The 18,289-nt window shown below is 37.1% G+C and overlaps 2 protein-coding genes across 2 annotated transcripts; both read left to right on the top strand.

The window, feature by feature from the left end:
• The first annotated feature begins 8,982 nt into the window (after positions 1-8,982).
• On the top strand, positions 8,983-12,607 carry LOC103472725 (uncharacterized). Its single transcript, XM_008422543.1, has 5 exons — positions 8,983-9,038; positions 9,150-9,845; positions 9,937-10,047; positions 10,379-10,422; positions 12,304-12,607. The coding sequence occupies exons 1-5, from the start codon at positions 8,984-8,986 to the stop codon at positions 12,424-12,426; spliced, it is 1,029 nt and encodes a 342-aa protein (XP_008420765.1). The 5' UTR covers position 8,983; the 3' UTR covers positions 12,427-12,607.
• A 3,640-nt stretch (positions 12,608-16,247) lies between these two features.
• Positions 16,248-18,130, top strand: LOC103472724 (uncharacterized). The gene is made up of 4 exons (XM_008422541.2): positions 16,248-16,303; positions 16,415-17,110; positions 17,202-17,293; positions 17,869-18,130. Exons 1-4 carry the CDS (start codon positions 16,249-16,251, stop codon positions 17,989-17,991), a joined length of 966 nt encoding a protein of 321 aa, XP_008420763.1. The 5' UTR covers position 16,248; the 3' UTR covers positions 17,992-18,130.
• The last annotated feature ends 159 nt before the right edge of the window (positions 18,131-18,289 follow it).

Raw genomic sequence — 18,289 nt, 5'->3', positions numbered from 1 at the left:
TATATATATATATATATATATATATATACTCTTTTGTCATAGAACCCCCAAGAATTTAAAACTACTTTCACCCATGTATATATATATATAGTGTGTGTGTTTTGTGTCTCTATGAGAACAATGCTGTAATCACCTTACTCTCTTGTTTTTCCAGTGTAGATGCCTTTCTCATCATCAATGCCTCCAGCGTCAACTGTCAAACTCACAGTCAGTTGGTGTGTGATGAGCTCTTCAGTTAAGTGAACAGTTTATGAAACGAAATTCAAGTCTGGATAATCAGTAAAGTAAGGATTTTGACCAGCAGAGGGCAGCAGGCTACCAAACAAACCACATAAATCCTCCCGGAAGTCTCCAGTGAGTAGCAAACGTCCAAAATAATTTGACCTAAATTCAGTGTATGGGATATATACTGACATACATATACAAACGAGAGCAGTTGCAAAATATCTGCGTGACCATTTTAGAACTAAATTTTTCAAAAAATAAAATGTTGTTTTCTTTTCTGGACTCTTTGGGTAAATGAATGCAGTGACAGCACCAAACCTCATTGAAACTTAAAATACTTTATGATGCAGCAATTGTCACTATCTAAATTTATTTATAGGGTCATTTTAAAAGGTTATAATGTGTGGGAATAAAGGATCTTGGCGTTTTAAATATATTTGCTGCATTTTTTTGTGTTCAGATTTAGTACATTTTAACCTCTACAGCACTTTCGGAGGTTTTTTCTACGACACGTGCCGCATAAATAACCTTTAGTTTTTCACTTTATCACCTTGTCTTTTTTTTACTAACGTGCTCTGATGCTGCAACCTCATCAGAGAGCTGCAGATGAGGTTGAATTCTCCTCTACAGAATGTCTCCTGTCACACCGAAACCTTGTTCTGGGTCAGGCTGTGGTTGAAAAGGGGGGCACAAGGCGCATTGTTAGAGCCTCAAGTCAGCATCAAACTTTGAAATTTCATACGCTTCCTTCAGATTTGCTGCCTCAGAAAAGGACAGAGAAGATTTTACTCTCTGCAGCTGACTAATATAGAAAACAAAGAAACAAAAAAAAAAAGTTTGCTGCAGCTGAGTTCCCGCTCCGGCCGATCACGTCGACCTCTGCCCCAGCGGTTCAGTCAGCGCCACCCCTCCTCCACCCTGACAGGATGTGGTCATAGCTCTGATGTAGAAACAACAGCTCCTCTGATAGGGTTAGCTAGAGAAGGCCTGCTTTTAATTTACTGTTTTTGGATTTTAACCATTATATTCCAGTCTTTTTTACACTAAATTTTATTCATGCATTTAGAAAGAAAGCTAAATACAGAAAAAAAACATTGCAAATGCATCAAAAAGGAGCCAAAAAAGTACTTATTTTAATTGTTTAAGTTTCCAGAGCAAGCTAGGAAATTTTCTGGCCAATGCGGATCTGATTCTGTTTCTCTCAAACCACCATGACCGCATGTAGCAAAAATCTATTTATTTGTTTGCCTGTAAGCACAGAGTTGCATCTGCTTTGTGCAAGCCTTGGTTTTCTCAATATGTTGAATACTTTTTGAGCTGTAGAGCGTTTTATAGATTTTGTGAAAATATTTTGTTCTGCCTATTTTAAAATTAATTTACTATTTACAGTCACATGTTTTTCCTGAGGTCTGCCATCACAAGAAATAATAATAAGGCTACATAAAATGTTAAAGTTTTATCAAGCTATGAAAACTCACTTTTTCATGGGAAATAATTTGCCAAAACACTGTTGGGAAGCGAGGCCAAATTTATGAGGGAGGTCAGGGTGGGGTCAGTGTTTCTTTATGGAGGACCAGAAATAAAGAATGAAACAAAACAAAACAAAGAACAGGGAAATATTTGATCGATTAAGAAGTGAACCTCAGAGTCCAGCAGATGAAAACTGTGATCTCATTTCAATACGACTGAACATCTTCATTTTATATTCTTTGCTGAAGCAAATGTGTAAAAATGAAATTGGTCCCTGGGATCAATTGGCTTCAGTCTCTGTGTCAGTGAATATTGTGATTGCTCAAAACACACCTTTTTAGATCTGCCTTTTCCACATGACACAATTGGTTTGCCTGATTTTACATAGATTGTATATAGATACATTGTTTTGTTTTATTTATTTCTATCCATTTTTTAATTGTTATATTTTATTTGGTTCTGTCACTATTTTGTACTCTTGTACGGTGTCCTTGAGTGCCAGAAAGGCGCCTTTGAAATAAAATGTATTATTATTATTATTATTATTATTATTATTATTATTATTATTATTATTATTATTATTATTATTATTATTATTATTATTATTATTATTCAGTATCATCTCTTCAGTATTTAGTTGTAGCAGGTCTGGAACCGCCCATGCTGAAAGAGCCAATCAGAAAGCAGAGAGCACATGGCCAGGTTGTTCTTCGCTTCAAGATGTTCCAATTACGTATTTCATGTGTGGTAAAGAAGTGTAGATGTAGAAAAGCTCATAATGTGGTGTAGCAGTCGACTTTGAGACATGAAGCAGTAATATGATTTTCTTTTTGTCAAAATAATTCTGTTTAAGGCTTTAGCTGACCGGTTTGTGTTTCCTCTTATATTATCTTATCAGACAAAACAGATACGGTAATTTGCAGAAAACGCTTGACATATTGTGCCACCATGTCATACTGACGCCTTGCTGTTACTTCCAACTGACTTTTATTTTGTAAACAAAGAACTGTTGTACTTCATTTATCCAATCCATCCATTTTATCTATAAAGTACATTTAAAGAATACACGTTTACCCAAAGCGCTGTTTGTGACTCTGATCCCATTTTGGTTTTAGACCAAATCACTTTTGGTGATTGTTTTCAATCTAATAAAAAATATTGAATATTTTGATCTTTATAATCTCTTGAGTTGGATGATGATGACGATGGAAACAAACACCACATGCTAAAACATGTATATGTGCTTTAGTACAGGCAGTATTATGCGTTTCCAGGCCAATAAAACTCATCATCTGGATTGAACTAAGTAAACAGGCACAAGGATCCTACTGGATAATTATTTTATTTACTTGGCAACAAGTTATTGAACACAAACTAATGCAATACATAGCTTCTCATTTCTTCAACCTACATGTCTAAAGACACATCACCTTGTCCTGAAAAGGATGTGTGTCTGTTTAAGGGTGGTCAAATCACTGGCACGGGTCAAACCAGATTAACTACTAAATCTGGGTCAAGAACTGTACAGCGGATTATTAATGTCTGGATGGAAAGTGGAGAACTGTTGACTTTGAAGAAGTAGTGTGGATGGAAAAAAAATTCTGAATGCTCATGATTGACGATCACTTAGATATTTGGTGAAATCAAATATCAACAAAAGCATTTCCACATGCAAAATGAAGAGGGAGCTGAACCACTGTGCACACATAAGATGGACTGCTGACCTGTCCAGGGTGACCCCTCCTCTCACCCGTTGACCGCTGGAGATAGGTACCAAAACCCCTCATTATCCCAATGGGATAAGGATGTAAGAAAATTGATGGACGGATGGATAATCACTACCTCTGACGATTTCAATAATGAATGACCAGGTTATCTCATCATGTTCCCAGATGACAAAGTCAGGATTCATCAGACTCAAATTGTGGCAGAATGGTTCAAGGAGTATGGGACATCATTTTCACACCTGGACTGCCCTCCAGAGAGTCCAAACCTTAACTCCACAGAGAATCTCTGGGATGGGAAGGAGAAGGCTTTGCACATTGATAGAACTCTCTCATTCTCCGTACAAAACTTTGGTGAAAAATGAATAAATCTGGTAACATTGCAGAGGCTTATCCAATAAGTACCAGAGTGAATGTGTGCCGTGATCAAAGTCGAAAGTAGTATCAGCGTGTTACCGTTAGTTTGGTGTAAGTTTTTTTTTGGCCAGCAAGAGTATATTAGAACTACAGTACTGTCTGTTTGCTACATACAACTTTATTTTTGTCTTTACTACAGCTTCTAAACACAAAATTATCTCAAATTTATCTTAAATTACTCAAACTGTTGAACACCAAGAATACGCAAACACATATTTTCTTTTCACACACAATACAAAGCAAAATACTGACAAATGTCACATAACATGTTTCATTCTTTTGAGTTCTCTGGACATTTTACCTGCAAAAAAGCTGACCTATCTTGTCTACTTTAAGACCAAGTTATTCTCATGTGTGCATATCATAGTGCTTGCTGTCCTTCATTGCGAAAAAAGAAAAAGATGATGCCACTGAAAGGGCTGAACCTAACCCACTGCACCCCCCTCTGTCACGTAATCAGACAGATCATTTGGACAGTCAAAGGCGTCAAGCGACGCATTTTAACCAAACCTTCCAGCTTAGCCAATCACAAGCAGCCTTTGTCTCATGGAAAGAGTTCTGTGCGTTTGTGAATATGAACGGCAAATACAGAAGAGGTTCAGTGACGATACAGCTTTCCGGCTTTTCTTCTTCTTCTTTATGAAATTTGTGAGTATCAAACATCTCTCTGAGTTTGTTTGTTTGCATGCGTTGTTTTAAAGAACAGCTAACGAGATTTTAAAACTATGTGAAGGAAATTCCAGCCGCCACCTAAAAGACGTCGTGTCCAAATTTGCTTTTTGTAATCCTTGAAAATGTTTTTGCTTTTATTATACATAGAGAGCTATTTTCTTTATTTTGTTAGTCTGATCACGTCAAACATAGATTTTCATATTGTGTTCTCTACGAAAAACAGCCCAAACCATCCAATTAAGTAGAAAAGAAATGTGGTTATTCACTTTTAGGTGCCTATTTATGCTTGATTGATGCTGAAGTGACTTTAGGAAGTTTATGCTTTCATTTTCATGACAGACAGTGTCTACCTTCCAATAAATCCAACTTTTCCCAGTCAATCAATGAAAAATATTTTGTTATGTTATATTTACATTTAAGCTCTTGGGAAATCATGTTTTTTGAGACACTGTTTGTCTCTTTCAGACTAGTTTTTTTACCCCTTGAAACTTAGTCTCTTTACTGTTAAATCATGAACATTGTCTGCAACTAAGGCAAGTGAGGCCTGCAGAGCTTTAAATGTTGATATGTGTTGAAATGTTAGTTGTCAAGTTTTCTTCAAATACTTAGCCATTTATGTTGATGCTCTTATTTTGAAGTAGATGAAGACTGGTCAATGTCTCCTCCTGTTCTCTTTTCTTTTTACAAATAACCATTTCAAATAAAGAACATACAGAAATACAATAAAACAACAACAGTAGAGAGCAAGATATGAACATATACAATATCTAGGGGAATTAGAGAACATAACTTTAGTACTTAAACTTGACTTAAGTTATATAATGTTTATTAAAAAAACATGTTTTTTAAATATATGTTAGTACTGCCACCATATTGTGACAGTACCTTATGAGACAGATAATCTGTGAAAAAGTGTGAAGAAGTGCAGCGCTCCCACGTATTCGCAACAAAAACAACCAATCAGAACCAGGAGGAGGGCCTTAGCGCTGTCAATCAGTCTCATTGTTCTTGTTGCTTAACGTGCTAATAGAGGAGGAACAACTTACTGTTACAGGAAACCAAATTAACCACCACATCAGTGGCCATACTAACTAGCTTTAGCATTAACAACAGTCTCTGTTAGCTGCAGCACTGCAGAGAGCAAGGGATGGGGTGGTTTCTAAAAGAAGGCAGAGGAGGTTGATTCTTTTTTTTTCACAGATTATATGTCTCATACCAACCTCTTAGTGAGATGATGACAGTTTCAACAAACGTGTAGAAAAATACTTTTTTATATAAGTTACATACTGCAGCAAGTTATTAAATAAAGATAAAATATGCCGATTAGATTTTTGTTGCGGGTATTTGGAGGTGTGAATATGATATATAGCTAAAAATCTATTATAAACAATAAGAAAAAATACTCAACATAAAAGTTCTGTATCACTACGGCACAACGTGACTGTAGTGACACAGAAAAATGTGACCCATGTTTCTCCACTCCATATAATACAGCCTTATTTGTTGGTATCAAACTTTTTCAATGAAAAAGGTTTGTGACATCCTTCAAGATAATCTTCTATCACAAAAATACAAAAAACACATACTCCACCTGTGGTAAGGTACGGCAAATGACATTTTTTCTGTATTTGGAAAACATCTGTAAGAGCTACAAGCTGGTTTCTGAAACCAAACCATGGCCACTAGTGCTAATCATAAATGCCAAGTGGACCCTCTCCTCTTGAAGACATTTCACATTATACAAAAAGCTTCTTTAGCACTACACTTGTATTAGAAGTATCAAATAAGTAGCTAATAAGTTCCAGTCAGAACAATCGCACCAATATTACCATTGATGTCAGTAATGACACATAAGTTACTCGTCCTCCTGGCTACATGATTCAGTCTCTGTTCATTATCACTCAAGATTCAAGGTTGACTCTACACCAACTAACCATCAGCAGAATTCCCATGCATGTAGATTAAAACTGAACACAGACATAGACACTGCAGTCACCTTAAAAAAATTCCCCTGCGTTCTATTAATATGTCTGTGAGCACCGGTTGGATCTTTTGGTGCACAATTGTCTCTTACCGTCTACTGTCCCCTCGTGTGGTGACGGTGGTTTGACCTACTCAGCAAAAGTTTCCACCAGTGGAAACAATTGTTCTTGCCAAGGCGGAAGAGGCTGCATGGCCTTGAGCTTCCAGCGTCAACCATATCTGTGTAATCTGGACTTGCTGTAAACCACTGGAACAACAAAAGTTGAGCAACTGTAGGACATTTTGAACGTGATGAAGATGTAGCGGCATGTATGACTTTACATCAGTTTCGGTTGTTAAGCTCTCTTTCTGTCTCCCAGTAAAAAATAATAATAACAATAATAATTCTTAAGAGGATAATCCCATATTATTATTTGCACAAAGGTTTCACTAACTAAAGACATTGTCAAAGAACCTGTAATAATCATAGACTATTCCAGCTCAGATTTTGAAGAATCGTAGATGATGCTCTCTAACATGCCTCAAATTGCCTTTTAGTGCATTTAGTGGTCAATCAGATATTAGAAATTAGATAACTTCAGCGCAGTTAAAAGTAAAGTATGATCAGAATTTCCTACTGTGATTGATAAATTGTGCTTTCTATATAACCATTTAGCTCCTTTCCACCAGGTATAAAGATAAAATGGTAATCCCATTTGAGGACATGAAAAATCTGGATACCAGTGGGACTGTGCAGAGGGTCGAATTTAAAAAAATCTGAGAAATATGCGACTATGTCAAGTAGAAAAAGATACCAGCAATGATTAATTGTCTATCAATCTACCAAGGATTGGAAGGTAATTTAATGGTTCTACAGTGAGAGTGGTTATTCATTGGAAGGACTCTGAACAAGTCTGAAAAACAGAAAAACTGGAAAAGTGGGACAAACTGCTAACCTCTAGAAGGTAGAGATTACTTACCTTTAAAAGTACCTTCACGAATGACCGGTTCTTTCTTCTTTTGGTGTAAATTTGCAATCACGGTAGACGAAATACCATCTCTAAGAAACACTGAAGCAGGTAGGTTACAGCAGCAGGCGACCATACTTGGTGTCACTATTGTTAGCTTAACACCAGAAACTGTTTATCAAAATTTGAAAATAAAGTAGAGAACAAGGTCCTGGTCCAATATGATTCCAAATTTGGAATGTGTTACAATGCAGTGTAATTTCAACCATGACAGACCCACAATGCACAGAGCCACTAGAAACCTCGGATAAGTCATGTCCACCCTTGGTGCTCCTTGGTGCTTTGATTTCATCTGCCAAACTCTGGCACCTCAGAAGAGACTTAGTTAAAGAAGACATAAAAAATGTCATCTAAGGTTATATGGGTGGATTGTGGGAAAGGACCTTGGAGAAGATGCAGAAGGAAAACTTCATGGGAGTGCTAACAGCTTACTATTGGATCGTCCACCAAGAACCACTGTGTGCCCATGTCAACACTGATGTTTTTGGCTATAGTGAGAGTTTTGAAAACCAAGTTGCTCCTGCGGGAGATAAAGATGCTGCAAGAAATTGCAAGTCATTCCTTGTGCTGCCAAACTAAGAAGAAGCAGGTCTGTACTGGCATCTTCACAAGTACACAGTTTGGTGAAAAGCTCAACATACTTTGCGCTGACTTCACTCGCTTCACATACTGAAAGGAAAACCTGAGTCTGTGGGTGCTGCAGAGTTTCTACATTACATCCCGACACAATGCCCCATCCATGCCAACCTGCTCAAATGTTCCCTATGTTAAGTCACACATAGTCGTGTGAGCAATCATTCTCTCTGTAACGGAACATTCCAAAGGAGTCGTCTCACTGATGAACACCTTCACTCAACCTGAAGATTTACTCAACTCAGAGCATAATCACGAAACGTTGATCAACTTGTTTCCATGAGACACCAACTACCTGGTAGTTTGACTTTGAGATTTTTTCTGCTTGCTTTTAAAAGACATTTGATTTTCCTTCGAATAAAAAATGATATTTTGCTTGTTTGCCTGTAGAGTAATTTTGAATGTTTTCACTCAAAATTACGCAAGTAAAAAATGGCTTTACATAACATAGACTTGTTTAGTTCCAGGTTCAGCATGCGCAGTAAGTCTTCCATAAATATTAAACCAGTCCAGTCCTCAACTAACACCTTTTTATTTAAATTTGGCCCTCTGTGTGTTGGAGTTTGACAACCTGATTTACAATATAAGACATTTAACTAACGTGACCACTGATTACGTGGTCACGGTATCCCAGATATATTTAGTGAGTCTTAAATAACTTCTAAGAACATGGAATGTAACATTTACCTTCTGTAAATCGAGATGACCAAGTCTCAACCATGAATACTCAAAGCAGACAGTGATCATGTGAGGCTTGAGTCCATTCTGATTGGCTTGTCACAACCAGTCTTGTCTCTAGAAAGTAGAGCACATTAAGAGATTCTATCAGTGAAGCAAAACCATTTAAAGAAAATGACTCCTCTAATGTTTATTGGCTATGTGACATGTCTGATCCTGGATACTTTGGGTAAGTTGTGACTTTTAAAATTTTTTTATAGTCTTCTCAATGCATACTGTTGTCTTCAACATGTTCCAACCTTAGCAGAAAGTTATTTGTGTGTTTCTTATCCATTTTCAGCTCATTTGGAAGCTCAGACACCGTCTCCGTCTTTGAATTTTGAATCGGTCAACATCGGCTCAAGTGTGACTTTAAAGTGTTTCCATAAAGAAACTGATGGAGTGATTTTCTACTGGTATAAACAAACTCCAGGACAGAAACCACAGCTGATGTCAGAGTTTTATACATATAAGACAAATGGCTCACTTAAGGGTGAATTCTGGAATGATCCACGATTTGAGCTGGAAACAGGCAAAAATAAAAACCACTTGAGGATCTCCAATCTGCAAATGTCAGACTCTGCTACTTACTACTGTGCAGCAGTTGATACATATCTGTATACATTTCTAGAGGGCATTACAGTCCATGTAAAAGAATCAAATCTGAACATTTGGACCTTGGTCGATCAGTCCAGATCTGAGATCATCCAGCCAGGCAGATCTGTGACGTTGAAGTGTACAGTACAAAGTGGGACCTGTGATGGGGAACACAGAGTTTTCTGGTTCAGAAACTCTGAAGAACACCTTCCAGAGATCATTTACACCAATGGAGCCAGTGATGACCAGTGTAAGAAGAAGCCAACCACACAGGCACACAGCTGTGTGTACAGCCTCACCATAGAGAGTCTGAACATGTCCAATGCCGGGACCTACCACTGTGCTGTTGCCTCATGTGGACACATTCTGTTTGGAAAGGGGATGAATCTGGACTATGAGAGTAACAAATCTTTTTGCAAGGACTGTCTTACATTTCAAGAAGTGGAGAGAATGTACTCTGATGTTTGTAACGTCTCACTGTCTCTCTTCAGAAAAGTCTGACCCCCCCGTTCTGCTGTACGCCTTGAGTGGAGCTTTAGTATTCAGCACCATCATGGTTATAATTCTATCTCAAAAACTGCACAAGACCAAGTCCTGCAAAGGTAAAGTTTGACTTATTTAGAAATTATTAGAGTCAAACAGTAAAAGGTTATTGTGTTTCTTTTTCTTTTTTCATTTTTAATCTATTTATGTTTTTGCTTTTTTTTTTGCTTTTAACTCTAATTATGGTTTGGTTTCTGATGTTTTTTTTAACTTAATATATACATCCTATTGAAGTAACACATCCAGTTTTTTGTAAATAACATTTTATTACCAGGTTACTGGTTGACCACTTTGTTATCGGAGCATAAAACTACGTTTAAAAAACTCCTCAAATATACCATGCATAATATTCCTAAACCCTTGTTTTGTTGCTTTTATTTGTGCCGACAGACTCTCCAGAGAGATCCTCAGCAGCCTCAGCTCTACATGCAGATGTGAGCAATTTTATTTCTTTTTTATTTCTCAGCGAAATGTTTTACAGTGTGTTCAGAATACCAGAAGGCTGCAGAAAGAGTAGATCAAAAGCAATATTAATGCTCTAAGTATCACACAGTGTTGTCTACACGGAAATTCACCAGGTTACATTTTTATATGATCTGTCATTAAATTGTAGGTTCAAAATGCTATTTTACAGCAGGTTATAAAATAAGTCATGATGAAAAAACGTTAACAGTTCACTAAAGTAGTAAGATAAACCAAAATACATGACAATATAAAAATGATAATTATGCCTTTTTGGTAAAACTTTATATTTTTAATGACTATAATTATATAGTCATTAATTATATGACTATTATAATGTTTTTTCTGTTAATTTAAAAGCGTGTGACTTACTGCAAATAAAAATATAATAAAAAAATTGGTATATTTCATAAAACCAAATAGAATTTATAATACATAAATGTGACGTTGTGCCTTTAAAAATTACCAAAAGCTTCTGGCACAACTTCACATACTTTCAAGGTACATGGAGAGAGACAAAGATCTGGTGAGAGGAAGGCTCCAGTGACGTTTGAAATGTGGAACCAAATAATTTTTTTATTAACAGACTTCCACATGTCAGTTAATGGCCTCTAAAAAAGGCGTAACTAAAAGTACAAAGCAGGCAGTTGCTCCCTTTGTAGCCGACACAGAACAGAGATACATCATCGCCCATCGTCCGTCAGCTATGAGACACAGGCTGATCATCAAAACCTGACAGAAATTATAACAGCTGGAGGATGCTAAACAAACACCACTTTTCTTTACTTTAAACCATAAATATGTTTGGACAGCATACAAGAGAATCATGACTCAATAATGCTGAGCCCTTGAGAAATCCCCTAGTGGAAATCGCCTACAGCTGAGGGCTAAGTTCCTAGCAGCTGTGGAGAATTAATCGTTCTCCATGCTGAGTTCTTGATGTGTGAGGTTACAGAAGAGCCAGTGAGTTGAATTCATGAATTCCATTTATCAATACCAAAATACAGCTGGTCCATTATGACCTGCTACCTTTAAGAGCTAACAGACGAAATGGCACCCAGTACAGTTTCCCACTCCCATTGTTAGCCTCTCTGTAAGGTACACCCCAAAAAGGGCGTTACCTAGTTTGTCATATCCTGTAACTTAGCTTGGAGGGTGTTTCCTAACATGTCATTTCCTTTTAGCTTTAGCTTAGCAACTAGCTGACAGAGATAAAGGGAAAAATCAGAATAGTTTATTCTCAACACAACACATCAATGATTTTGCAGTTCAAGACACTCACTGATATCGAGTTAAAACACCAGCTAAAATATTAAACCTTTTAATCAGTGAAATACCTTCTTTAAAAATTAATTCAACATCAGGTCATTCAAAGAAAAGTTTGAATTTGGGATTTATGGTGTAGTAGACCGTTTCAGATAAGATATGGCTAGGTTATTAATGTCTTTTTTTTAGGGAAATTATAATTTTATTTCAAAACTTATAGGGAACAGGTGAAGACGCCAACAGTAGTCGTGGTATTTAAACCCCACCTTTATTTATTAGAAGACATTGCAACTCAGAAAGAAAAACGAAGAATATTTTCTTTGAAAACATCATATGTATCTTGTTGAAATTGAGAATTTGGTCTGGTAAATGATAGATGTGCTGCTGAATTACAAAATTCAGCAACATTTTGTTATTCAGCAGACATGTCTGATTGTTAGATTTAGGCCTGCATGTGTTGAAAAGAGAATATATAAATTATGCCATATTTATGCGGTCACGTATATAACAGTACTACAAGACAATACAGTGTTGTACTTGGCATTAAAGCTACGCTGTTCCAAGACTTAACTCTATTGTTTATTCAGGATTACGAGGATGCAGAAAATCTCCATTATGCTGCTTTAAGAAGCAGTAAACTCAGCAGATCAAGAGGGAAGAGGGACGCCACCGATGATGTTGTGTACTCCAGCGTTGGGCCTCGGAACTGAAGTTGCTTCTATGTGCTGTTAGACTAACGTCTCCGGTAGAAACTCTTTGTTAAGCTTTTGACCAAAACATAAATTTTCCCATTCATTTAGCTGTAATTAAGCTTCACCTTTTAGATATGACCAAAGTAACTCCATCTCCTCTGTCACTATGCTTGTACAAAACATTTGAACTTGTGTCTTTGTTAACATCAAGAAATCCCAAATAAAGATCAAAAACTATCTGCGAGTCTTTGAGTTTTACGTCTCTACTGATATGATGACAGCTTTCTAGACTAAACCTGTCACTGATTTAGTCTGTTATACAGATTGTATTTAGTCTGTAAATACAGACTAAATACAGACTAATAGTCTCTGCCTGACAGAAGTAAAGGTTTTTAGTCTGCACACGCTACAGAGCAATGCAACCAGAACAACACAGTTGACTGATGGTGAAGCAGATCCAGAACTGTCTATTCACACCAACAGTGAAACTTGAGATGAATAAAATATCCATGCATCACAAAGTACATATTTTGTTCTGTATATGTCTCAAATTAAACAATAAGGATTACAATACCAAATGCCAATAGATGTTCTCCACTGTTGAGACATGGAACTGATAATTCATCAGGAGTCAGATGTTGATGGATGGACTACAGGACCCATTGAGGGTGAAATTTTATAATGACAAGAATTTCTTGGTGAAATTTTCATGCCATTTTGTTTCAGTCACCTCAAAGTTAATACTTTCTCATGCTTATATATTTTTTCACCTTTCAAACTACCCAATGACAAGGGTCTAAATTAGCTGTTCTCAACGTGGGCGGTACCGCCCCCCAGGGGGCGTTCAGAGGACGGCAGGGGGCGCTGGCGGACATTTTTACAAAAGGGGGGCGCTGGGATGCCTTTGGGGGGCTTTTGGTCAAAGGTAAACTTTACACCTTAAATGCACAACAATACCAGTTTAGACTTTGAGCAACTTGGTAAAACTGTATTGTGTAACATTAAATCATGCAGTTGCTTGGCTCCAACTGTATCGATGGCAGCTCTTCTTCTATTCAGTGTTTGTTAGCTTCTGTTAGCTTCTTGGCGCAGCTCCGTTCTCCTGCTACTGGTAGCTAAAATCACGATACCCTCACTGAGTATCCATCTGAAAAATGAACCAATTTAAATAAAGATATAAAGAAATCCCTCCATGGGTGATACCACGATAGAGAGCGTTCATTTTATAACTGACAACAATGGTACCGCAGCACTTTTAAATTTCAATAATCACAATACAGAAATTGTTTCCGTTGTTTTAAAAGGTCTATGTCAGTCTGCCTTTTCCCCATCGATACGCCCTGCACCTTAGGGTCTTAAAAAAATAAATAAATAACGACGCGCACATTGCGCAAAACTCTGAAACAGGAGAAGAGGAACAAAAAACGGAGCGACGAACTAGATGTGAATTATGGCATAAAAACAGAGAATCTGGCGCTGAACAGTGAAAAAATCAATACAATGTGAAAAACAAGACGATTAGGTGGCACAGCAGGTGATGAGTGAAAATTACTGATGGTCAATAAACTATAAAATAAATCTAGCAACAGGAAAGAAACTAAAGTGGACATAGCAATAAACCAAGAGAGGATAAAACTAATCAAAAGAAACTAAATGGAAATGAATGAATAACAAAATGTAAGAATGAACTAAGAAACTAAGGAATAAACTGGTATGGCAAGACCTTTCGAGCAATAATTAATACAGAGGACTGTATGGCAAGAATAAACAGACACTATTTCCAGATAAAAGGTAAAATAATATTGTTGAAGTGCCATGGGTTTGTTTATTCAGTAGCTAGTACTGAGAATAAATATATTTTACAGACATTAAGTAAAGAATTTATCACTTTTATTTTTAATTGGATTTGATATATTTATGTCTTCAATATTATTTTTCTTGTCAGTGTTAATATCATGAGGCTGATGACTCCATGACACTTTCAGCTTGACTCATTAGGATCTGATTAAGAACCAGATTTGTTCTTTGTAATTTCTGTCCAGTAAAACTATTAATATATAAATCAATAGACAGATCTATATAAAGATATAATCCATGTTTCTGTCTCATATTTGTATGGCATTAAAAGGACCTGGAACTTTTGTTTTTCCACTGAAAGCTCTGGTTTGCACAATAAATGTCATGTGGGTGAAGTTTTATGGATGATACTCTGATGTCCCATTCTCCTGAAGGCAGCACAGAGCTGCACCACCAGAAACTGACAAACACTGAAGAGAAGAAGAGTTATGATTAATGTAGTTACAGTTCTATCCATGTTTTTATGTTGCAGAGCTCAGTCGTTTGCAAATAGATCAAAGTTTAAACTGGCATGTTGAACATCTTTTATCTGGTCATTTTGTGCAAGATTTAACAACTAGAAAATGGCACAAAATAAGAATATTTTTTCCACTCTGATTGGCTGCTGTTAGGCCTACTGATTTTAACTTGAATGTTCGTTGCATTTTTCTTAGACGCCTGTGAAAATAATTTCTATTCCCATTACTTTTTTGTTCCCTGGGAAATTATTTTTGACGATAAATACAGAAACAAGCATAAAAATCAAACCATCTACAATAGTGATAGTAATATTAATGATAAAATAATGGTCAGTGCAAAGTAGCCTGCAAATTCTTTGGTGGGGGGCGGTGAGGGACCTGGATAAAGGCTAGGGGGACACTGGCCCAAAACCCAAAAAAGGTTGAGAAACACTGGTCTAAATAATACCTTCCAGTGAGCTCTGCTGTTCTGTTCACCATAAAGCCTGCCTGATGCCAGACTCAGCACACTTGGCGCTGACTTCACATGGCAATTTGACCAATTTGAAAGCCCAAAACAGCAGGCTTGAACTGCTCGATAATCCATTTGCAGTTGACACCATGAAATCTTTGCAATAACTTGACTGACCGCCGATGTAGGGACACACTGAACGCAAAATATGAGTTTGTGGGTGTTGCATAGTTTCCATGTTTCATCCATGATATGATGCCCCATCTGAATATCCAAGATGCTCAGATGCTCCTTTTGTTTGGAAATATGTGCTTGTGTAAGCGATTGCTCTCTATCATGAAGGTTAACAGAAAGCCCCACTGGAGTCGTTTCACTGATGAACACCTTCACTCCACCTGAAGATCCTATATTGAGAACCACATCACAAAACGCTGATGATGTCGTATCCAAGATGAGACACCAAGTATGTGACAGTTTAACTTCAGGATTCTTTTTATTGGTGGTGCTTGTTGCCTGTAGAAGAATGTTTTAACGTAAAATTACTCAACAAATCCTGAAAATAGAACAAAATAAAATGAAGGGAACTAAAATTAAAAAAAAAATGTTATTATTGTTGTCTGTTGTAGGAATAATATAGGCTTTATTAGTGACAGACTCTTTCGAAGGTAATTTCATTAAGTTTTCTACAGACATTGAACAAGTCCAGCCTTTGACTAGCAACTTTTTTTGTTTATTTTGGCCCCTTTCACACCCCTAATTTACAATATAGGGAATTCGACTATCACTTACCTTTATCCCACATATATAAAGACGTTGTGGGTCTTAAATAGCTTCTGAGAACACGGAATGTCAAATTTCCCCTCCAAAAAGTGAGATAAGCGACTCTCACGGAGATATTTTTTTCTGAACTTGTTTTTTCCCCCTGTCCATTTCCTTTAACCATTAACACTGAAAGCAGACAGTGATCATGTGAGGCTTGAGGCCATTCTGATTGGCTTGTCACAACCAGTCTTGTCTCTAGAAAGTAGAGCACAGTAAGAGATTCTATCAGAGAAGCAAAACCATTTAAAGAAAATGACTCCTCTAATGTTTATTGGCTATGTGACATGTCTGATCCTGGATACTTTGGGTAAGTTGTGACTTTTAAAAACTGTTCATAGTCTTCTCAATGCATACTGTTGTCTTCAACATGTTCCAACCTTAGCAGAAAGTAATTTGTGTGTTTCTTATCCATTTTCAGCTCATTTGGAAGCTCAGACACCGTCTCCGTCTTTGAATTTTGAATCGGTCAACATCGGCTCAAGTGTGACTTTAAAGTGTTTCCATAAAGAAACTGATGGAGTGATTTTCTACTGGTATAAACACACTCCAGGACAGAAACCACAGCTGATGTCAGAGTTTTATACATATAAGACAAATGGCTCACTTAAGGGTGAATTCTGGAATGATCCACGATTTGAGCTGGAAACAGGCAAAAATAAAAACCACTTGAGGATCTCCAATCTGCAAATGTCAGACTCTGCTACTTACTACTGTGCAGCAGTTGATACATATCTGTATACATTTCTAGAGGGCATTACAGTCCATGTAAAAGAATCAAATCTGAACATTTGGACCTTGGTCGATCAGTCCAGATCTGAGATCATCCAGCCAGGCAGTTCTGTGACTCTGAAGTGTACAGTACAAAGTGGGACCTGTGATGGGGAACACAGAGTTTTCTGGTTCAGAAACTCTGAAGAACACCTTTCAGAGATCATTTACACCAATGGAGCCAGTGATGACCAGTGTAAGAAGAAGCCAACCACACAGGCACACAGCTGTGTGTACAGCCTCACCATAGAGAGTCTGAACATGTCCAGTGCCGGGACCTACCACTGTGCTGTTGCCTCATGTGGACACATTCTGTTTGGAAAGGGGATGAATCTGGACTATGAGAGTAACAAATCTTTTTGCAAGGACTGTCTTACATTTCAAGAAGTGGTGAGAATGTACTCTGATGTTTGTAACGTCTCACTGTCTCTCTTCAGAAAAGTCTGACTCCCCCGTCATGCTGTACGCCTTGAGTGGAGCTTTAGCATTCAGCATCATCATGGTGGTAATTCTGGCTACAAATGCAGATGTGAGCATGATTTTTTTTTCTTATCATTTATCTCTGACATGTTTTACAGTGTGTTCAGAATATGAGAAGACTGCAGAAAGAGCACAAAAAATAAATTAAACATCAGGTCATTCAAAGAAAAGTTTGAACTTAATACGGAGTAGCGTCTCAGCAAGGCCTTATGGTGCAGTAGACTGTTTCAGATAAGATATGGCTATGCTGAAGACTCCAAGAAAGGTGGGGTCTTCAGCACCTTTGTTGGAAGTGCTGTCTTGATAATTAGAAGACGGTGCAACTCAGATATAAAAACCGAGAGTATATTTCGTTAAAAACTTATTGTATCTTATTGAAATTAAGAAGTTGGTTTGGTAAAAGATGAATGTGCTGATGAATTGCAAAATATCCTAAAAGCATTAGATTGTTATATTTAGGCCTGCATGTGTTGGTCCAACATAAAGCAGGTTGAAAAGAAAATATATAAATTATGGCGTATTTATGCAGTCACATATAAAACAATACCACAAGACAATACAGTGTTGTATTTGGCGTAAAAGTTACATTGTTCAAGACTTAACTCTATTGCTTGTTTTATCCAGGAGTCCAACGATGTACACAATCTCCATCATGCTGCCTTAAGAAGTAGTAAAATAAGCAGCTCAAGAGGGAAGAGGGAGGCCACTAGTGAAGTTGTGTACTCCAGTGTTGGGCCTCAGAACTGAAGTTGCTTCTTTGTGTTGTTAGGCTAACGTCTCAGGTAGAAACTCTTTGTTAAGCTTTTGACCAAAACATAAAAATTCCTATTCATTTAGTTGTAATTAAGCTTCACCTGTTAGAAATGGCCAAAGTAACTCCATCTCCTCTGTCACTATGCTTGTACAAACCTTTGAACTCATGTCTTTGTTAACATCAAGAAATCCCAAATAAAGATCAAAAACTATCTGCGAGTCTTTGAGTTTTACATCTCTACTGATAAAATCACAACTTTCTAGATTAAACCTGTGTCACTGATTTAGTCTG

Source organism: Poecilia reticulata, linkage group LG11, assembly GCF_000633615.1.
Source record: "Poecilia reticulata strain Guanapo linkage group LG11, Guppy_female_1.0+MT, whole genome shotgun sequence".
In the NCBI taxonomy this organism is placed as follows: Eukaryota; Metazoa; Chordata; class Actinopteri; order Cyprinodontiformes; family Poeciliidae; genus Poecilia; species Poecilia reticulata.
The sequence above is the reverse complement of the archived record's forward strand: the minus strand, read 5'-3'. Positions and strand labels throughout refer to the sequence as shown.